Raw genomic sequence first — 21,574 nt, forward strand, 5'->3', positions numbered from 1 at the left:
GAATGAGTTACTGTACTTAAAGGTCATTATATATTTTTATCTTCTAAAGAAAATTGTAGTATGTGAATTTGTGTAACAGTGTGGAAAAAAAAACAAGCTAAGTAATTCTTCAGAAATATTACGCTTTTCTTTATTAAATGTTTTGCTTCTTCTTTCATGTAATAGGTGAAATATTACAGACACTTGGCACCTGATCACTTGCTTCAAATATGTCATCGACTAGGACCGCTCCTAGAGCAAGAAATCCCCCAGAGTGTCCCTGGAGTGCAGACGTTATTAGGAGCTGGCAGACAGTCTTTGCTTCGTACAAACAAAAGTATGAACGTTGTGTGAGAGCTTTGACAATTCTTGATATTTCATGCCTCTTCTGTGTTTTTGCCTGGGAAAATCCTGGTCTCCATTCATTGTGTAATTCTCCTAAAACAGGTTGCAAACATGTTGTGTGGAAGGGGTCTGCTCTTGCCGCGTTGCATTGTGGGAGGCCTCCAGAGTCACCTGTAAACTACGGCAGTCCACCTAGTATAGGTAAGTCACTTTTATTAAGGCATTGTTGCTGTACAGCCTGACTCCCAGGGTAATTGACTGTAGTAATGATGAGTGCTAAGTAGCAGTTGTGTTTGTTTGTCCCTGTTTGTGTCATATTCCTCGCCCTGAGTATTACTACTTAATAAGATGTCATAAGTGGTCATATTTGCCCATTTGTATGTGGAAAAAATACATACTGTAAATTTACATGCCAGTTCTGCTCTGAAGCTAGACGTTTTTCTCTTTGAGGCGTACAACTGAATAAATTGCATTTCGACAGTGAATACATACAAATAAAATTCATTTTCTTCAAGATATAATAACACTGTCAGTAGATAAATAATTCGTGCAGTGGACCAACTTAAAACCAGGACAGCACAGTCTGCATCCGTTGTTGGAGAGAATAAGTGACATAGACTGGTGATGGTTTTCTTCGGAAAGATGCAGTGTGTTCTGTAGGAGTGATTATTTCTGCTCTTTGGTCCATTCACTAATTTCATAGCTCTGCTTTAGTTTGCTGTGTTACATCATGAAGCATGCGTATGCATAATGTATATTATATATAATAGGTATATCATTAGTTACTTTTTTAAGCTTTACTTAAGGTGATATTTTGATCTCTGTTCTGTGTTAAAACTACTTGCAGGAAGAAAAGCTGTCAAAATGTGATGTATATTACTACCAGTATTTCTCTAATATTAGTTTAGTTAGGGAGTGGCCTTTTTTTTTTTTCCAGCTGTGTGTGTACCTGAACATGCAGAAAAGCATATTCAAAAAATCTTAACAAGGCTTCGGGGTAGATCAAGCATCTAATTAGTTCTAAAAACAGAACAGTGGTTAGTTAAAGGTATGCCTTGAACAGGCTAATTTACACCTCCTTTCCTGAAAGCTGTCTAAGCCATGATTAGTTGAACATCATTTGACCTCTAAGTGTGTGTGTGTGTGTGGGGTGGGAACAAACATACATTCCCTAGAAGCTTTCTACAGATTCCATGAGCAACAGCAATACTATACAGTTTTCTTTTTAATCACAAAGCAAGAACGTAGTGCAACCCAGAATTCCTTTTTAGACACGGGCACTTTTTTTTTTTCCTTAACACTTGGAAATTTAAGAACCTGAGAAACTTAAAGGTGACTGAAGGAGCTGAGATGCCTTGAGGAGTAAATATTGCTGTAGCAGCAGGTTTCTGGGCCAACCTGAAGTTAAATTGTTTAAGCAGTCTTCGGTATGTAACGCTGCACATCGCTGATAAAAGATGGGCTGCTGTGAAGACTGAGGTTTCTGACTTGCCAAAAGAGAGTGCTGAAGATACTCTGGGAGAGCTACTAAGTAACAATGTACGCAAGCGTAGCCCCGCGCTGTTTAGGCATACGCAAAGAGGTAACTTGCCGTAGTGGTTTTTGGAATTTGGAACTCTGTTAGTGGGATATTGATAACCTGTAAGGTTTCTATGAACGAGGATAGAGCTCAATTTGGATATTTAGATTATTTCTGATGTTGAAGAATCACCACATCAAATATCACAATGCACGTGATGTTTAATAAAATTACACTTCACCCAGAGGATTATGGTTTTGCCTTAGAGCTGAAGCAGAAGCATGCTGCAGCTAAGAAGCTTTTGAGGTCGAGCACTGCCAAACTCGATTTGGTCAGATGGCAAAGTATTTGGTGTTCTGGTAGACTTGCTATTTGAAGGCCTTGAAAGAACATGGCTTTGGTGGATATTTAGAGCTAAGTTTTCAGAACTTCCTCACCTAGCAAGTGTGTTGGTTTGAGGCAGTTCTCTTAAACCCTGCATCCATTCAACAAGATTTTATTTACAGATATTATTTTAGTATTTAATTATAAAGAATTGTTTCCATGTTGTATTCTAGATGTGGGGGAAGAAATGCTTGTTGTTGAATATTTCCCATCTCAAGTATCTGTGCGTTGTCTTGAGCACTGTAGAATTGGAAAATCTTGGTCTAAGTGAGCAGCCTTACCTGCAAGGTGTCTGGAGGACAGAGCTGTCTGATAGTGAAGGTTTCCTTAGTAGTGATTGACTTACTTTCTCTATACTTGGCAATATATACTGAAACATGCTTGATGAAATCAGAGCAGAAGGCTCTGTGTTGCTTTGTACTGTAGCTTAATCCACGTGTGTATCTTTTCAAGGGACAGGACCAGTGCATGAAGTCTGCCAGTTAGGTATCAAAGAATGTTGTAGGGTTGCCATGTACAGAAGTTAACTGTTAGGAAGAATAACTCTCAGACTCTTTTTATGAAAGAAATGTAGGGCTTTCTAAGTAAATGTTATTTTTATCGAAACTTTTGCAGAGCGCTGAATATCTGCAAAATTATAGTCGCTACAGCATACCACTTCTTCATGACCAATAATTTAATTTTCTGAACATCAAAATAAGTGCTGGTAACTGCATGTTTTCAGCTGTTTGCTTTTTTTTTTTTTTTGGATGTTTGATTCAGACCTGTGTGTTAAAGCATTTGGTTTTGATTAATCCTATTCTAGTCCAATCCTTTCAGTGAAATTGGGAGCTGGAATAACACTTATTTCATAAACTGAAATTATTCTTAAGTGAATTCCTCTAGGAAGGCTGTATTTTATGTATTTGCTGTTTGGAAACTTATTGTTCAGGGTGTGTGTATTTCAGCTGGAGAGCCAACTAATGATTGGGGAATGGAAAAGATACAGAAGTCCGTCTGTCTTGTGGAGGCTTTTTCCATTATTTACATGTTACTAAACATGTAGCTATATTTGTTCATTTCCTGGCTTGATGAACCAATGCAGTCATGATACTGTTATGATAATCTTTAGTGTTAAAATTTTTTGTACTACGGCAGCCTTATAGATAACTTTCATATGGAGTTAAAATACATCTGTACAAATACTTAATTCACCAGAAATCTACAGTATATGCGTAGAACATAATGGAGACCTAAAACTTGTGTAAGAAATAATGTCTCTCTGTGTTTAATTAAAATCAAAAAGGAGGATTGGAAATTGATAATCTTTAAGGTCTTTTTCAACAGAAGCCAGTCTCTGATTCTTTTGTTTTGTTAAAGATCCTTTAAAGATCTTCATGGATGCAGAAGCAGAAAAGGATCTCTTTTTAAGTAACTTTCAGGAACTGCTGAAAAGGCGCAGAACCAAAGCTTGAAGTTCTGAGTTCAAAGCTCTTAGGGAAGCTGGTTATTCAGGTGTGAAGACCTGAGTGAGACTGGCTGCTTATTCCCTGCAAATGAAGAATATGTTTCCTGGCTGATTAACATATCTGCCTGGTCTTGCTGAATAGTCCACTTCAAGAAAAGTTCTGAGAGATTTTGTATTTTCTCACAGTTTCTCTATTCAATTATCTTGCTGTTTGGGCTGGAAACAGAACATGATGTTCTAAAAGTGGTGTAGGTGTTTGTTTTCAGAAATTTAGTAAATACTTAAAGCTTAAAAGCTTACTTCAGAGTACACTGTATAACTATATTATTCTCCTGTGATAATAAAAATAAACAAAACAAAAATAAACAAACCCAAAAGACCAACTTTAGGTTTTGAATACTAGAAATGTGATACATTTTCAAGCATCTGTGTAAAAGTAACACCTTGTTACATGTAATTTATTCAAATCTGAAGAGAATTATACTAAAATAGAAGCCTTCTTTTGCAAAAAGAAGAAATGGAAGAAGTCGTAAGGTACTTGCATTTTGTGTGAAACTCAAACTGACAAAATAATATGCAGAATGTAAGTGGGGTTGTATTGAAGTCAAGGAACAGCTTGGAAGTGCTTAGGATTGTGTAGCTTTCATTTGTTGTTGCCTTTCCAAGTGTCTCACCCCCCATCTCTCTTAATTACTAAGGGTTTGACACCTAATTCCATTGAGCAAGTGGACTTTGTATGTAAAGCGTAAGGTGTGTGTAGACTTTTTTGCGTTCTCAGAAATGCTCCTGTGAGGAGTCGGTATACTTTTACCTTTCCCTGGGACGAGTTCTGAGTTGATCAGTCTGCTAGCTTTACCATAGGTGACGATTATCTGTGAGCCAGAAGACTTAGATTTCTTAGTTTCTTAGATGCATGGAGTTTAGAAGCTGAACAGAGAAATGGTAGAAGTCTGAGGGCACAAAACAGCTTGAATTGACATCTTGACAGAAGGGGTGTGGGGGAGAAAACCTGAATGCGTGATGCATTTAATATTACTAACTTTGACAGTGAAAGGAGGAGTCAGGCCGTCTTGTCATTTTATTGTTTTTCAACAGCTCTGAATGCTCTAAATTCATTAGAGGTGTGACTAGCCTCTCAAGTTATGAAACTGATTCGTTATGGGTAGAAGTTGTAAATAATGTGTGTTCTTCAGGTGTCCTTCCAGCTTTTTTCTGAACCTGATTCAATTTTTGTATGAGTGGAGAAGGAACGAAGTTGGTTTCTGTTCTTCAGAATAGAACTTTCATTAATTAAATACAAGTCCAGACTGGAAGAAAATAAGACATAAGTCGTAATGATTTTGTGTTCTTTTTAAATGTAACTTATACTTGGTAAAAAATTAATTTAGGTGTATCAGTGGGTAAAGTGCGTGATTCTCCTTCCTCTTTTAAAGGCATATTTCATGTTCCAGGGCAAAACTATATAAATAGTGATCAAACTGATTGCTTTGATAAAACTAAAGTAAGAAATCCAAGGGAAAAAAAACATCAGTATAGCTAATACTGCCACGTCTTTCAGATACCAACATTTATCTTGCTTTTACGGCTTGCCGTTTTCCTTTGAGTTGTTCTGTTTTGGGTGCTGGGTTGAGTTAGAGACATTCTAAAACTTTGAAGGCGTTCAAGTTGGTGCCTGCTGCATGCATTTTGAGCAGGAGAAAGCCTGTGATAATCTTTTGTATGTTCTGTTGAAATTTCCTACCATTTTGCATTCAACAGCTTTATGCTTGTTTGATTTTGAATTGTTCTGATGCAAGACAAACAAAGTAAGCAAAGTAAGGTGATCTTGACTCTGTGATGTGTAGTTTTCAGATTAATGTTGTTACTAGCAGTGAATCATAACAGTAGGAGTGAGATTTTATAAAACAAAGTGAAGTTCCATTTCACTAGGTTGTTTTTAATAGCCCAATTCTCCTTTCACATCTTAGCTTTCAAAACCGTCATAACTTTCTTGCTTACAAACAAGGGGAAGTGCAAAGTCCTGCAGCTGGGGAGGAACAACTCCAGGCACCAGGACATGCTGGGCTTACCCAGCTGGAAAGCAGCCTGGCAGAAATGGACCTGTGGGTCCTGATGGACACCAAGCTGAATGTGAGTCAGCACTGTACCCTTTCTGCTAAGAAGGCTTACAGTATTCTTGGCTACATTAGGCAAAACGTGACCTCACCAAGGAGAGGTGATCCTTTCTCACAACTCAGCACTGGAGAGGCCATGCCTGAAGTGCTGTATTTGGTTTGAATATAAGAGAGGTAGAAGCGTTCTTGGAAAAAGTCCAATATGGGACCATGACGTTGATGAAGGGGCTGGAGCGCCTCTCCTACAAGCGGAAGCTGAGAGCTGGGAGAATACTGCAGAAAGCCTGGAGAAGACTCAAAATAGATGGAGCCGGCCCTTTACAGTGGCGCTCACTGTCAGGACAAGAGGCAGTGTCCACAAACTAGAGCACAAGAGGTTCTATGTAAACATCAGGAAACCTTTATTCACTGTGATGGTGACCAAGCACTAGCACCAGTTGCCTAGGGAGGTTGTGATGTCTCCACCTGTTGTGGTTTAACCCAGCAGGAGGCTCAGCACTGCCCAGTCATTTGCTCACTCCCCTCAATTCTGCTTGATGTCATACAGTATGGAATATCCCTTTGGCCAGTTTAAGTCAGCTGTCCTAATTCTGTTCCCTCCCAGCTCCTTGGGTACTTCGCTGTGAATGGCCTTGGCTCTGTACAACATTGCTTAGCAGCAACTATAAGCATGGGTGTGTTATCGGTATTGTTTTTCTCCTAGATCCAAAACATAGCATCATACCAGATGCTCTGAAGAAAACAGTTCTGTCCCAGCTGAAACTAAGACACCATTCTTAGTGATACTCAAAACCCAACTGGGCTCAGTCACAGGCACCCTGCTCTGGTGTCTGTGCTTCAACAAGGGTTTGGACCTGGTGACTTCCTGAAGTCCCTTCCAACCTCAGCCACGCTGTGATTCTGTGATAGCAGACAATTACAGGACTAAAAACTGCAAGCCAGTTCATTTTGTATTTGTAAGCAACTGATAAATAATTGATAACAACTTAAATAATGACATTCTGTGGAAATGCGTGTTTTATGTGTTCGAATATCTGCAGGGTATGTAGCTTTCTTAGGCGTTATTTTTTTCTGATCAGTTAGCTTCATTATTAACTGGGAAGAATCCTGATTTTTATAACCAAAATGTCAACTGGGACTAAGTAGTGAAGTGTTATTCCATGTTACACACACAACAGCTGGTAACGTCTGTGATTTATTTTTTTTTTCTTCTTACTAAAGATCAATCTTGTGGATGGGTACTAAGAGGCAGGCAGAGCTAAGATAATTTTAATTTCCTTAGCTGGCCAGGCATTGGGTGGTATTTATTTGTGTAGTATACACTTCACAGTGCATTTCCAGTAATGAAAGGCCAACCAATCTCTGTTGTGTAGCTTTGTTATTGCATCAAACCCTTCTTTCTTCTCTTGGTTGACACAGTGCTCTGTTAAGTGTTCCTTGGATAAAGTTTATATCATTTTCTTAGCTAGTTATGTACTGCATGTGGCTCCCACTGCAGCTGTTCACCTGCCCATACATTGTCCCTCTTCCTGTGATTGATTCATCACCCTTGCTTGTGTTGACTCAATTGTGTGAGGCCAAGCAGAACCTAAGCACAAGCAGAAAACTGCTGGTAGAGCTCAAACGAGAGTTACAGGGGTAACTGCTGTACAGGAGTTTCTGAAATCAGTCTTCCCTAAATACAGCAAAGATCAAGCTACAGTAGCTGAAGGACTATACAAGGCCTGGAAGATGGTAAAGCCAGATATGAGTAACTACTCCTTTAAACTTGAAGACCTATAATTAGTACAAAGCCACTATTATTAACAGTTGGTAGCCTTTCTTACCTTGACTTGCACTGGAAAAATCAGTTGTACTGTCCTGTTGCATAAGATGTGGCTGTTTTTTCTTTCGTTTTTGCCTGTACTTCCTCTGCTAACAAGGTGGGCAGGTGACACACTGGAGCTGTAAACATTAGGAAAAAAAACATGTAAATACTTTCAGAGAAACCAACTGGATCACTTGGCAACGTGAATGAGATTAAGTAAAAGTATAGTTAAGTGGACAGCAGCACAGAGAAAACTGAGGAGCAATGATGGATGCAAGAATTTGGTGTAAAAAAAAAAAAAAGTTTGAGCCTTTTAAATTAAAAAACAAACCAAAAAAACCCCAACTCTTAGTGAGTAGTGTCCAATCCTGCGGGCTGTTGTGATGTTTTTTTTTTTTTTCTGAATTGCATGATCTGGTTAAAAATTTTCTTCCCCCATTGTCCATATACAGGTTTATAATGCTTCTTTTTGCCTTATAAAACTAATTTTTAGATCACTTAGATTTATTTTTAAATGGTAACGTGATTTTTTTAAATATAAATTTGGGTCAACGCCAATTTCTGAGACCTGGTTTTCTTGTTTCCATTGTGACTGTGTGCTGCTCCTATTTTGCAGTAGGTTGATGTTGCTAAACAGGGGACACTTCATCTGTTGAATTCCCCAGGGATCTGTGAACTTGCAGTAAGCTGCCCATTACTACTTGACAGCAACAAGAATATCAGCAGAAATACTGGCTTAGGCTCTGTTTATTCACTAATGGAGATTAAATTAAAATATATATATATCTTGAGTTTGATCTCTGTTACGTTTGTGGAGTTTTCCATAAATTCAGATGTATGCTAGAAGTTAAATGCTTGTATGAATTTATTGGTTGCTTTATGTTAAAGAATCCACTTATTTTTAAGCTTAGTGACAGGACATATCTGAAAATTAAACTTTTAGCTTAAATTTTTTCTTTTACACGAGCTATGAATTCATTTGAAGGCATTGCTGTAAGCTGATTTCCAAGCAAAAATCGTCTTGTATTAAGAGCAAATAAAATATAACTTCTGAATAGGCTGAGATTGTGTAAGATCACTTTATTGTTGTGACAAATACCTCTCTTACTTTGTTTTATTCTGTGTGGTGGATGTGGGATGTCTTTTTCTTTTTACTGTAGGTTGATGTGCCGGAAGCAGAAACTGGATTTGTCTTGTGACTGAGCTAATTTGGGTTTCCTGCTGTTCTGAAGTAGACTTTTGGCAAGGAAAAGCTTTGTTATAAAGCAAATGCAGCTGCATCTTTTTCTTGTGTAAGGGTAGGGTGAAGAGGTTATAGCAGAGCCTTAAGGCAGTAGTGGCCTATTGAGTTGGTGCTTCACTCCACAGCTACTGATCCTGCTCCTTCACAAAGCATCTTGAACTAGGAAAACTTCCTTGAATCCTTGGGCTACATATGCAGTAACCTAAATGTTTCAGGGCTGTTCTCATGGCCTGAAGCCAATAGGCTTGGCAGTTATCCATACCACTAAGTGCTTTTGCTCCTATGTAGAGTAGCTACTATCCAGTTTGAATGGAGTTCGACCTGTGCTGACTCATGAACTTCTGTCTCATTTGCCTGAGCCAAGCCAGGCAGTGCAAGAGGCTTGTCAACAGTTGATGCCGATGAGTGAAGGTCACTGAGTACCCAGACCCCTGCCCTAATCCTGCTTATTTCACCAGTACAGGTGTTGCCTTGGTCCGGTATTAGGAACACCTAACCAGAGTAGTAATGACACTAGTAACTACCTGTCTTGGAAGTGACAGGTCTTGGTTTTCATGTATGGTCCTGTGGATGTTGCTGGGCATTTATTTTTAATTTTTTACTTTTTGCATATTACTGGCCACAGTTGTATGGAATATAAAATATATTGCCATTTTTTCTTTGCTGTGATAATAATATGGGGAGCTGTTGAGCTAATGTGTGTGTATCCATGCATGCTAGCACTATAGTCTGTTGCTTTATCATTGCGTGAACAGCAGTTTAAAGTTGGTAACACTGACCTTTATTTTGAATGAAGATTTCCATTTTGTTACAACAAAGAAGATTCCTGTTCCTGGACCTCCTTGGCTTTTAACTTGGGAAAAAAAAATAACCCAAGCCCTCTGAGCAAAGTTCTGTTAGTCAAAATCAGAACTTTCCACCAGAATTTCCTAAGTTTGTTCATCTTTGGATTTTGTTTGCTTGCTTTGTTGTGGTTATTCTATTTTTTTTTGCCATAGTAAGTAGTAATATTCTTCAAAACAAGAATTGATATTGTCTTTAAAAGAGTGGATAAGTGATTGTAGTTGTCTAAAAACAGGTGCCCTGGAGAAGACCTGAATGTTTCTTGGTCTGCAGTGAATAGCTGTGTGGATGCTTAAATTTGTATCTTAAATTTGAGGTACTTTACTCTTCTGTGGAAGCAGTTTTGGTCTTCTCGAATGCCTCATGCTAGGTATAAAGTGAGAAGCATACATTTGGGCAGTTAAAATTGGAGGTTTGATGTATCATCATGCTCTGCCTTGCACTTTAGTACTTTTTTTGAATGTTTGTACCATAGGCTGCTTTTATGTTATATTTTTCCCCAGTGATGGTAAATTGAGGGAATTACTATAGTAAGGTGTTCACGTGACTAGTTACGCAGTACTGAAAGGAGCTTTCCCTTCTGGAGGTGTGTTTTGGCTTATGAACCCAATATAAATATCTTTTCTTTTTTCTTTCCCCATTTGGTAGTGGATACCCTATTCTCAAGGAAACTGAATGGAAAATACAGACTTGAACGCCTTGTTCCAACTGCAGTCTATCAACATATGAAGATGCATAAACGAATTTTAGGACACTTATCTTCTGTATACTGCGTAACTTTTGATCGGACTGGAAGGCGAATATTTACTGTGAGTACAAAATTTTTTTGTATAACTTTTTAAAGTACGGACAGCATAGTTTCCCAGACCTAAGTGTTTTGACATGTGTCAGTAGTAGATGAATGCTTTGCTGCTGTTACTCTCAGATGCATTTTAATAACGGTGCCAGTTTACATGTTAAGATAATTCAGCACACTAAATGTGCTGGTGACCGCTCATCCGTGCAGATTCTTTCTTCTCCTGGGCTTCTGTTCTCTAGAAAAAGCATAGAGAAAAGAACAGACCGCTACCAGGGTTTATGAGGAATTGTGATCTGTGAGATTCCAGGAACAGATTTTTGTAGCAATGTTCTCAGTGTTTATAGCTATTTTCATTGTGTTGCTGTGGTGGGCTTTTTTTGCTATTTTTGTTCTTTACTCTGAGGATGTCTGAAATCAGTACTGAAAATGCAAGTTTCCTAAAGAGTGGGAATTAGGGAAAAGATAGGTATCCGTGTAATTTGGATTCCTTAGTAAGTAGTCACCTTTAGGAAAGCCAAGGATCATATAAATACACACCTCGTGTCAATCCGGGATGCTCTGGCTGCATTTATTGCTTTCTCACAATTACTGGATACTTGCGGCGGATTTGTGGATTCGGGAGCTTGTTTGCACTCTTTGGAATGCTGTGACAGATAACTCAGGCACTGCAGGTGGAAGTGCAGTTCCATTTGATACTTGTAGTTCGAGCTTCTCGAATGCTTTTAACAAGTGTGTAAATGCAATTCACTCTTCCACCCAAATACAATTTATTTAATTCACTGTGTGGAAGAATGTGTGGCTGCAAGGGACTGTGGCACTTACAGAAGTATGAGCAGACTTCTGTTTATTTGTTTACTTGTCCATAGTACAGATTTTCTTAATATTTCTTTAACTTTCATTGACAAGCTAAGTCCCTTGACAGTCACAGGCATTAAATTCTTACCGTCTCCTCTAGTTTGTGCATGATTCACCTGTCAGAAAGCATTGCTCTGATGTTGTGGGTTTATTTTATATGTGACAAGGCAGAATGGGTTAGGGATTTTGTGTGCAAGTATAAAAATCCCCGGTGTTCATCCTGTTCAGGTCTACGTAGAAACTTCTGTCGGTGCTTCCTTAAAGAAGTGCCTGAAACTCCTTGTTAAGGTCTTATGATTCATCATTTTCTTAAATCCCATGTTCCTTAAATCTGTTGTCTTTGAGGGACTTGCTAAAGTTCCCCTGAGTGCCTCTGTAATGAAGAGTAGGCTTGCGTGTTCCCTTGTGTTTTGCAGTGTGACTTTAAAGTGGCTGGAGAGACATTTCTCTCGACTATAACAACAATTTATTTCTGAAAGAAAAGTAGAAGAACCTGGAATAAAATGAGGGGAGCAGCTGTGCTTCTGCAACCGTTGGGCTCTGCTGGCAGTCCTTTGCTGAGAGATAAACTGGTGTCCCGGTATAATTGCCTTAAAAAGGTCTTGGGTTCAGACCGGAATTATTTCAATCCGGTGTTGAATAAAGCGTCCGTAGAAAGTAATTGTAGCTGGTGGGTTTTCCTTTGTGGGGCTGGAGCAGAACCTCTTACCTCAGTGCTATCAAATAAATCCAGCATTCTTTGTGTAGATGTTTAAATGTCTGTTGACAAATGGAATACGAAAGTGTTCTATTCTACACTGCAGTAAAATCCAAGTTCATGTTGCTGTGGTGATGTGATTTGTTGATAAAGTTAGCATTTATAATTGAATTTATAAACAAAAGGAAGACAGATTTCATTCTAGAATGTCTGTTACCAGCACATAAATTTGTACGTATCAGTAGGGAATCGTTCTTGCTCTGATTTTACTCTCCAACCTCCAACGTTTAGTGCAACGTTAGCTAGGTAAGAGAGATTGTTTTAGGTTTATAATCGGTTGTAGAAGCTGCATTTTCTTTTCCTCTGAAGGACTGAAAGCCTTCACATTTAAGTTCTGTTTATGTGCTGCTTCAAATTAAAAGAAAGAAAAAGTGATCTCAGCACATTTTTGAGTCATACTGTTCTGAGAGATGTTATCTTTGTTAGGAAGAGGATGCTCTTAGTTTGCCTAACGGCAGTGAAAACAGGACATTAAGCAGTTTTCCTGCTAGCTAGTAGGTCATGCAATGACTGGTCCTATTTACGTTCTTTTAAAGATTTCACAAGAGATTTCTGAAGATCAGCCTCTTAGCTGTTTTTTCTGAATATTCAAAAATACCCCTAGTATACAAACTGGCGCGTCCTGATGATTTCTGTTTTCAAATTAACTGCAATAAATACAACTACTTGCAAAGATGCACCTGAAGGAACTATAAACCTTCAGTGAAGGAAACGTAAATATTTCTGAGACTGCTTTGGATCTCTTTGAACCACACACTAGTGGTAGGGACAGGCATTGCCTTCTCTGCTTCTTGTACTGCTTGATCCTTCCAAGTCAAAAAGTTACCAGCTTTATTTCCCTCACCTTTATCTTCCCATCTCCTCTGAGATCCTCTTTCTAGGGAATAATAATAAGCAGAGGAGTGTAATAACCTGTGGTTGGAAAGAGACTGATCTGTATGGTTTTTGGCAGTTTCACTGCAGCCCACAAGTCTCTGTAATGGTAGGGAAGTGAACCAGTTTTACTCCATACCTTGGTAATGCTGTCATCAGTTCTCTGCTGGGGCTGAGCTTGTTTTAGGATTTGTTTTTGACAAATGCTTTTAATAGGCACATAATTTGTAGTAGTTGCAGACATAACCTTGGAAACAGAAGCTGTGGTGTAAGCTGATGCCCTTGCTGGTAGAACTGGAACAGTATTTTAAGAGTTGTGAATTATCCCATTCAATTCAGACAGAATCTCATGGATTTATTTGAGTCTAATATTACTGTCTTGCCAGGATTCTACAGAATTTATAACTTACCTTAGTCATTTTTCTTGCTGAGACTTGCTAACAGTTTAATTTTCCTCTACAGGGGAGAGGTACAGCACATGCCTCTATAGCTGTCCTGGAGCCAGCTGGTAGGAAGTAGTCTGATTTTATGCTGATCTGCTTTCCTCAGTGCGCTGTTAAATAGACCTCTGAGGTTTCTCATGGTCTCATTAGGTCCTAAAGCTAGCATTCTTTTTCCCTGTTTCTTTGTTTTTTTCCCCCCTTGTTTCTGACTCTTTTACATCCCTCTTCATCTATGCACAGATTGCTCTCCATCAATTACATTCTGCAAGCAGCTTTTTAGGGGTCTTGTAATGCAAGGTTTAGTTTATTGGGTTGTCTTTTATTTATTTACTTATTTTCTTAGAACAATCTGTTCATCCAGTAGAATGGCTGCAAGCTGTAAGTGAATAGCTTATTCATAATGTTGATCCTTACGATGTGAGAACTGCAGAAGCATGTTTTATGTGATATGTACGGTGCTGCAGAGTGTTACTTGTGCAGCTCCAAGAAAAACAGGGCTGGTGGTTTGAGACTTCTACGCTGTGATGCAAGTAATTAATGTTAATGGCTTGGCTCTGTTCTCATGCATTTATTGCTTTGCATGAGAGATTAATCCACTTGTGAGTGTTTTTCATCCCCACTCTCCTGGAGTGTTTGGAGGTTTTGGGTTCCTTTGGAAGTTTCGGGATCCCTGTTCTCATCTTATTTCAGGTGTCTGTTTTGTGGATGAAAGTATTATTTATCATATTTATCACCATGAATTTCACTCACCCCAGCCCTTTTCATCTCCTCTGTGGGTTTTTTTTTTTTTTTTGTTGTAACTGTACTTCTTAGAAGAATATGCAAGCCTTTTCACACTCAAAATCTTAGAGTGATCACAGCAGAACAGAGTGAGCTCATAGTGCTTTTCAGATCATTGTTGCATTAAGTAGGTAATGTTTTTGGCCAAATTTTAGTTAAACATTCTCAGGCCCAGGGAGCTGGCAGTAAAACCCACTTGTAATAAAAATCTGTAGCAAAGGTATGTTTCACTGTCTGTGAACTGCTCTTGTAATTTACAAAACTTATTGTACTACATCAGTACCTGAAAAGGACGATATAAACTTTTGAAGAATGTTTAGAACCTGAAGATATCAGTGCACTAATGACTCTTACTTTGGGAACAAGAGAATTTTTAATTAAATGATTGGGCTCAATGTAGAGTTTGAAACTTTTTAAGCTTTTGGTACAGAAGCGCAAATTTAAATCTAGACAAACAGGAAACTTCCTGGTTCAGTAGCATGGGTGCTTTATAGTCTGCTTGTGTGTTCATTTTAAGGAAGCAAAGTGACTAAAACAATCTGTTTAAAAGTTACAGCTTAGAGGAAAAAATGCCGCCCTTTTTTTCTTTTAACTCTTGTTTATAAGCTCTAAATAGCAAGTTCAGAGCCTGTTAAATTGTGCATTGGAATAAGTTTGAAAATATGAACTACTGAGCATATTTCCCTATTATTTTTCTACTCTACAGTTTCTCAGTAACTTAAAGTGAATAAATCAGGTGATAAGTAAAATTAGCCCGAATAAAGATATTCAACACGAGTGAGATTTGGAGCCTTTTCAAAAGCATTAAATGCTCACAACTACACTAAATGCGCTTAAACATCTGCAACTGTATTTAAGAGATCCTTGGGTCTTCTTTCTTCTTGTTGAAGTTCTTACCATCTTACTGGGGAGTCCTGGATTCTAGCTGTAAACTGAAAAATTTTCCTGAAAGCGGTATACTTTCTTTCCATGCAGATATTTGAGATGAATTCAGTGTTGCAGTAATGGTAGATCAAATGTGTAGTAGGTTCATTCATTGGATCTTACCTCAGTGGGTCTGAATCAAAAAAAGAAAAAGAGATCTGGAAGAAAGTGATTGTTTCAAGGGTTTGATACGGCTCTTGTAAGAGGAAGAGAGAAAATTAACTGAATTTAAGCTGTTTAGCACTTGTAGGCTTTTGCTACTGCATTGCGGGTAGAATGTCCAGTAAGGTCCTACTTCAGGTAAAATTAAGAGGAATTCCACAATTATATTCTACTCGCTGCTAGAATGCATGATTTTGTTTTTAATGATAACACATTAATGATATTGGAAAAACTGGAAATAAATGCTCAAAAAAATGTTGTGGCTCTGTTCAAAATTTGGGAAAATGACACTTGCTAGTAAGGTGCTCTACCGTGCCTGAGGTGTGGAGTGTAAAGGTAAAGGAATGGCTGGGTCATTGTGCGCATTTATCTATGGAGAGTGTTAGTTTTATTTTTTGTTGTTTTCAGTGGCTCCTGTTATAACTGCTTTAGGTAAGGAGGAGAAGAGCTTAGGCTAAAATAAAGTACAAACTAATGGGGCAATTTCATCTTAGAACAGCTTACTAAGGGTTTTGGCAATGTTGAGCTCAGGAATATTTGTATTTCACAAGCTTGGCTTTCTGAGGTAATTTCTTCTGAACCGCAGAGCTTCAAGAAGGAATTGAAACACAAGTTATAGTGTATGCAATATGTATGCAGACAGAGGGGGATGGAGACGTTTGTCCCCAGACTTTGTGTCTGCCTCAGACCTTCGTTCTGCGTGGTTGTCTAAGCCAACTTTTTTCCCCACATAAAACCTGGTGAGGTGAACCCAACAATTGGGAGGAGGGGATTAATGTGATATCGATGATTCCTTTGCCCACGCTTTATTATTATGTGTTCTTTGTTCCTAGAGTTCTGCTTTGCTCCTCCTGTTGTGTCTTTAGAGCAGCTGCTTTGGAAAGCAGCATCTCATCGCATAAGACTCCTCCTGTGAACAAGGGTGCAGGACAAAATTTTTAGATTAAGGGAATAGTTATCAGAATCGTTTTTCTGTTAAAAAAATACAATGCTCAATATTTTGATTTTTGTCTAATTGAACAGTACAATAGAAACAGCTAATGATTTCTACCTTATTTCTAGGGATCAGATGATTGCCTTGTAAAAATCTGGGCAACAGACGATGGAAGGTTGTTGGCTACGCTGAGAGGGCATGCAGCCGAAATATCTGATATGGCAGTGAACTATGAGAACACCATGATAGCTGCTGGAAGCTGTGATAAAATGATCCGAGTTTGGTGCCTTCGAACTTGTGCACCCTTAGCAGTTCTGCAGGGCCACAGTGCATCTATAACATCATTGCAGGTAGGTGACTTTGCAAAGCAAAAACCTAAGTAGTAATACGTGTTTTTTAACTGAAAATGAAACCACCTGAGAACATTCCATATAGTAATAATGTCTATCTGGCAGCTAAGCTGTGAAGGGAGAAGGGATTTTCATGTTACTTGTTGAAAAAATGGCAGGTTTATTGTCACAGTATCTGGTCCTTGAAAAATGCCAGGCATAATCTATTTGGGGGGGGGGGGGGAATAAAAAATAAATTTTCTTAAAAAAAAAAATTGTATGGTGCATGTAGACAGTTCTTTTGTGAAGTATGATTCCTTTGCAGACTGTGATTCTGAGTACCGGGTACATTGAGTAAAAACTGCAATCACTGCTGAGCAGTTCACTTTGCTTTCAGTTTGGAGTTGCTTGGTATTGTACAGTTTGGATTGTGGGGAGGGAGAAGCCACAGTGCTTTGTCAAGCAACCCAGAAAGGTTGTTCTGAAGGAAGAAAGTTATTCTGAGAAGCACTGTGTTGTTGGAGTATTGACCTTTTCTTTTTTTCTTCTCCCTGTCCCCCTCCCAGTTCTCTCCACTGTGCAGTGGCTCAAAGAGATACTTATCTTCAACCGGGGCAGATGGAACAATATGCTTTTGGCTGTGGGATGCTGGCACCCTTAAAATAAAGTTAGTTGTTATTTTATTTGTTGCTATTTCTTTATTTGTAAATAAGAATGATATACGAATGTTGTAGAGAAGTCTTGTCACTGGTTGGTTTGCTGTCTGTGCAGTAGTTCAATACGATCCATTTCTGGGGGTAGCTATGACTTGCTTGCTTGTCTTTTGAGGACTAAGTTAAAACATAAGTGACTGCTGAGGGTTTTTGTACAGTTGAATCAATATGCAACCACTTACTCCTGTGGCTCTATTAATCAAGTAATGTGATGTCAAAGTTGGCTTTTTTGTTCTGTTCTCATCTCTCAGTCCCAAATGAAATGAAAATTTTGACAAAATGCGCTACAAGATTATTGTAATTTACACTTGAGAATGTAAGTTTTAGTGGGAGGAGGTAATGTCTTAGCAAGAAACTAGGATAGAGTGAATTTTGGTTTGTCTGTTGTTTTCCTATCTCTAAAACCTGTTTAGTTGCTCTTTACTGCAGTGTGGTAGGAGGTGGCACTCATAGGCTGTGTATTGGTGGATGAAGTTGACTCTGAAGTTTCTGCCTTCAAAGTATAAGATTTGAAAAATCTTGCCAGAGCCCTCAAATTGTTTTTAATTATTATTAAAAGTAACTTCTTCAGTGGTTTTCAAATGCTTGTTCTCCTTCTTAATTGTGAAACATCTGGAGCGTAAAATTGGAAATAGTTAATAATCACTGATAATTCAGTTTTGAGGAAGGGATCTCTTCCCTTTTCCTAATTAGAGAGAAGTAGAATTAATGAGACTTAAATGGATTACAGTATGTAAGCTGGGAGATGAATATTTGGGTGAATCATGGAGTTAGATGGAATTTGTCTTGAGGTAAAACATAGGGAGAGAGCTGGTTTCAGTTATGGTAGACGATTCTCTATTCCTATCTATGATGTTATGTAAATGTAGAATACAAATTTTAACATTCAGAAAATAATAAAGGAGTGAAGTTTTCTTTTTAAATGATGCTTTCATATGTAAATAGTCACGGAAAAGTGACTGAGATAAGAGTTCAGTTTGGTTGCCTCTTGCAGAGTTGAAAGGAGGTAGTCTCGTAACCCAAGTCATGTAGTGATTCATGTTGCTCAACAGGAGAGCGCAGAGTAAATTTGTGAGCGGAACTTTTCTACCCTTAACAACTGTTCTTGTTGTATTTTCTAGTTGAGTTTGAGAAGACAGAGGGACCCTTTAAACTACAAGGTCAACTCTGAAAGTAATGCCTCCTATTTTATTATGTAGACCCATGGCGTCAGAGGTGGATGTCAGTGGTATGGCAGTAGAGGTTGAACCTTCCTGCCAGTATTCCGTTACATTTTGTTGTTGTGCGACAGGTGGCAGCAGAGGTGCAGTCTGACAACATGGTGTCTGACCTGGAAATGTGCATGAAGCCAAGGTGTGTCATGAAATTAAATTCCTCCACGCAGAAAAAAATTGCACCCGTTGACATTCATCAACACTTGCTGAATGTTTATGGAGACCAAATAGTGGATGTGAGCACTGGGTGGTGGTAGATGATGTGTTTCAGCGGTGACAGTGGTGGCATGGAAAACAAACCATGTTCTGGACAGCCATGCACAACTGTGACACCACTCAGTGAAGAGCATCTCAATCAGCTCATCCATGCAAAACAGTGAATTATGATGAGCGAACTGTGTTTGGGGCTGAGTATTGGAAACAATGGTGGCAACTTTGGAATATCACAAAATGTACGCTAGGTGGGTCTGTTCACTACACCATATGCAAATTTGTCAGGATCTGTTGAACCAATACAAGGCTGAAGGTGACAGTTTCTTGGATTACATCAGTAACGGTGACAAGATGTGGTGTTACCACTACGAGCCAGAGTTAAAATGAGTAGTCCATGGAGTGGGGACATGTGAATTTGCCATTGAAGAAAAATTCAGGATGTAGCTCTCAGTGGGTAAAGTGACGTGCCCTGTCTTTTGGGATAGGAAAGGGGTGTGACCCACCAGGATTTCCTGGAACCTGGACAAACCATCAATTCTGACTGCTACTTCACAACACTGATTGCACTGGAAGGTTTAAACTTCAAGCATCGAGCCAAAGAAGACAACGTATCTTCTGAAACATGATAACACTGAGTCCCATACCAGTGTTTGAGTACTGTAGAGCATATTGCCAGTCCTGGCTGGAGACTGTCCTACCACACGCACATTACAATTCGGATTTTGACACCTCCAGTCTTGTCTGTTTGGGCCAAGGAGAGAGAGACTGCGTGGGCAACATTTTCCTAGCAATGATACCATCATAGCAGCTGTGAAACAGTGGGTCACTTCTGCTATTGCAGATTTTTGCAAGTGTGGCTTGCAAGCTCTTCTTCATCACTGGCAAAGATGCACAGCTAATGGTGCTATGTTGTGGGTTTGTTTTTTTTTTTTGTAGCTGAGAATGTGCTCTATCAAATAGTGTAATTTTGCCCTTTGTATCTGTGGTTTCCATGGAAATACATAGGAGGCGTTACTTTCAGAACAACCTATGTATGTCTTTTCAGTCTGGGAAATGAGTGCATGAAATGAGTGAGACCTGTACCTTTCTGAGTGTCTTGAAGGGATTGTATAAGAATTAATTGGTTGTTGACTCTTCTTGTGCTAGAGGGTATCAACTGAAACTAGCTAATTTATGGTCAGAAGGAGGTGGCTCTTAACGTGCAGTTAAGCTATGAAACTCCTTGTCATAGATTTTTACACATGTCGAAAGTTTAAATGAAGAAACTGAAAGTTATCATTGTGTACTTCTGCTCTTACACACCCAGTTTTGGCTACAGTTGGAGGTAGGATGCTATTCTTAGATGCTTGTTACAATTTAGTAGAGCTGTTATGCATTTGAAGTACTTGATGCTTTTTCATGAAAGCTAAAACATATGCTAAATCTAAATAAGAAATATTTGTCTTCTGGGACTGGAACATGATTGTGTGTTTAGTAGGATACTGAAATAGACACTTGGAAAAGTCTCCATGTCTCTCTCCTTAGCCTTGTTAGTTAGAGGAAGTTCTACTTAGTTTTCTAAACTGTAAACTTTTCTAGCTGTGATCATCGTGCTTACTCCAGTAAATCATGTTAATGATACTGTGAAACTAGGAACCAGTGTAGTTTTTCACAAGGAGGCCATATTGCATGGGCACTGTGCCTCAATAATAGGTCAGGGTTGTCATAGTTTTAGATGAGGCTGTTGACCCTTTGAGAGTTACCAAGCACAGGAACAAGCTGCCCAGAGAGGCTGTGGAGTCTCTTTCTCTAGGGATATTCAAAACCCACCTGGATGCTTTCCTGTGCAACCTACTGTAGGGAACCTGCTTTAGCAGGAGGGTTGGACTAAATGATCTCCAGAGGTCACTTCCACCCCCTATAATTCTACGATTCTTTGATTGCTCTTCCTTACACCTTTAGGTCTGGATCTACTCCCACAACTGTGAAAACATGTCATATTCCTTCCACATCCTATCAGTGATGTGCTGGGGGAAAATGAGTAGTAGAAGTATATCAGTGTCAAAGGAAAGAGGAATCTTATTCCTAAGGCCCATTATAAGGTATTTTTGGTGTGTTTGTTGTTGTTGATTTTTTTTTTCTTATAGACTCTTTTCTGGTTCTGTTTTCTATTTTTTTTATCTGCAAATATTTATTTGTTTTACTCTTACATTGCAGAAATCCTTGTGTTTATATTTGCCCGTGGCTCTGTTGCTCTATTATTAGTATCTCTGAAATTAGAGGCATCCTATGTTGGTCTTCCAGTTTTTTGGATAGCTTCATTCATTGAGGCATGTTGAAAGTTTAGTTTAAACACATGGCCCAGACGGAGATGTTTGGCAGCAGCTCTGTTTTCATAAACTGCAGAAAGAGACTTCACAGTAGATTTTTGTGCCATAGGATGTATGACTGACCACAAAATTCTCAATGTTGCTCAAAAGAGAGCGATCAACTCTGTTCATATGCTTCTGTGACTGCTGTGGGTGCACGTTCTTCACTCTCATAGAGCCACCTGAGTGCTCCTGTTCTTTCAGTGAAGAGCTTCCTGACCAGGCAGTTAGGGGATGTGCCCAGAAGCTGTAACATTCCAGTCAGATTAATTTTGTTTCTAAATAGAGTAAAAGGGTAAGGCTGTCATTTCTGTAGATAAAGAGGTCAGTGAAAGTGGTCCCAAGGGAAATAATTAAGAAATTAAGTGATCGATACCTTCTCCCACATTTAGTCTCTGTTACTATTCTGGATTAGGGTAGAAGAAACAAGACTTGCATCCTGTTTCAAGTGACGGTGGGGAGAAGAGAAAATCAACTTTGGGTCATCTGAAATTGACAGATAATGACCTCAAGTATGAGGGAGAATTGTTATCAGTGCATGAAAGTTGA

The 21,574-nt window shown here is 38.8% G+C and overlaps 1 protein-coding gene across 1 annotated transcript in view; it reads left to right on the forward strand.

Annotated features, from left to right (window-relative positions):
- PHIP (pleckstrin homology domain interacting protein) overlaps positions 433-21,574 on the forward strand; it is a 94,814-nt gene continuing 73,672 nt past the window's right edge. Inside the window, exons 1-4 of the mRNA XM_021390245.1 lie at positions 433-525; positions 10,330-10,490; positions 16,337-16,558; positions 17,104-17,204. Coding sequence (XP_021245920.1) covers positions 10,407-10,490; positions 16,337-16,558; positions 17,104-17,204 — 407 coding nt within the window. The 5' untranslated portion in view covers positions 433-525; positions 10,330-10,406. The remainder of the gene's footprint in view (positions 526-10,329; positions 10,491-16,336; positions 16,559-17,103; positions 17,205-21,574) is intronic.

Source organism: Numida meleagris, chromosome 3 (genome assembly GCF_002078875.1).
Source record: "Numida meleagris isolate 19003 breed g44 Domestic line chromosome 3, NumMel1.0, whole genome shotgun sequence".
Classification (NCBI taxonomy): Eukaryota; Metazoa; Chordata; class Aves; order Galliformes; family Numididae; genus Numida; species Numida meleagris.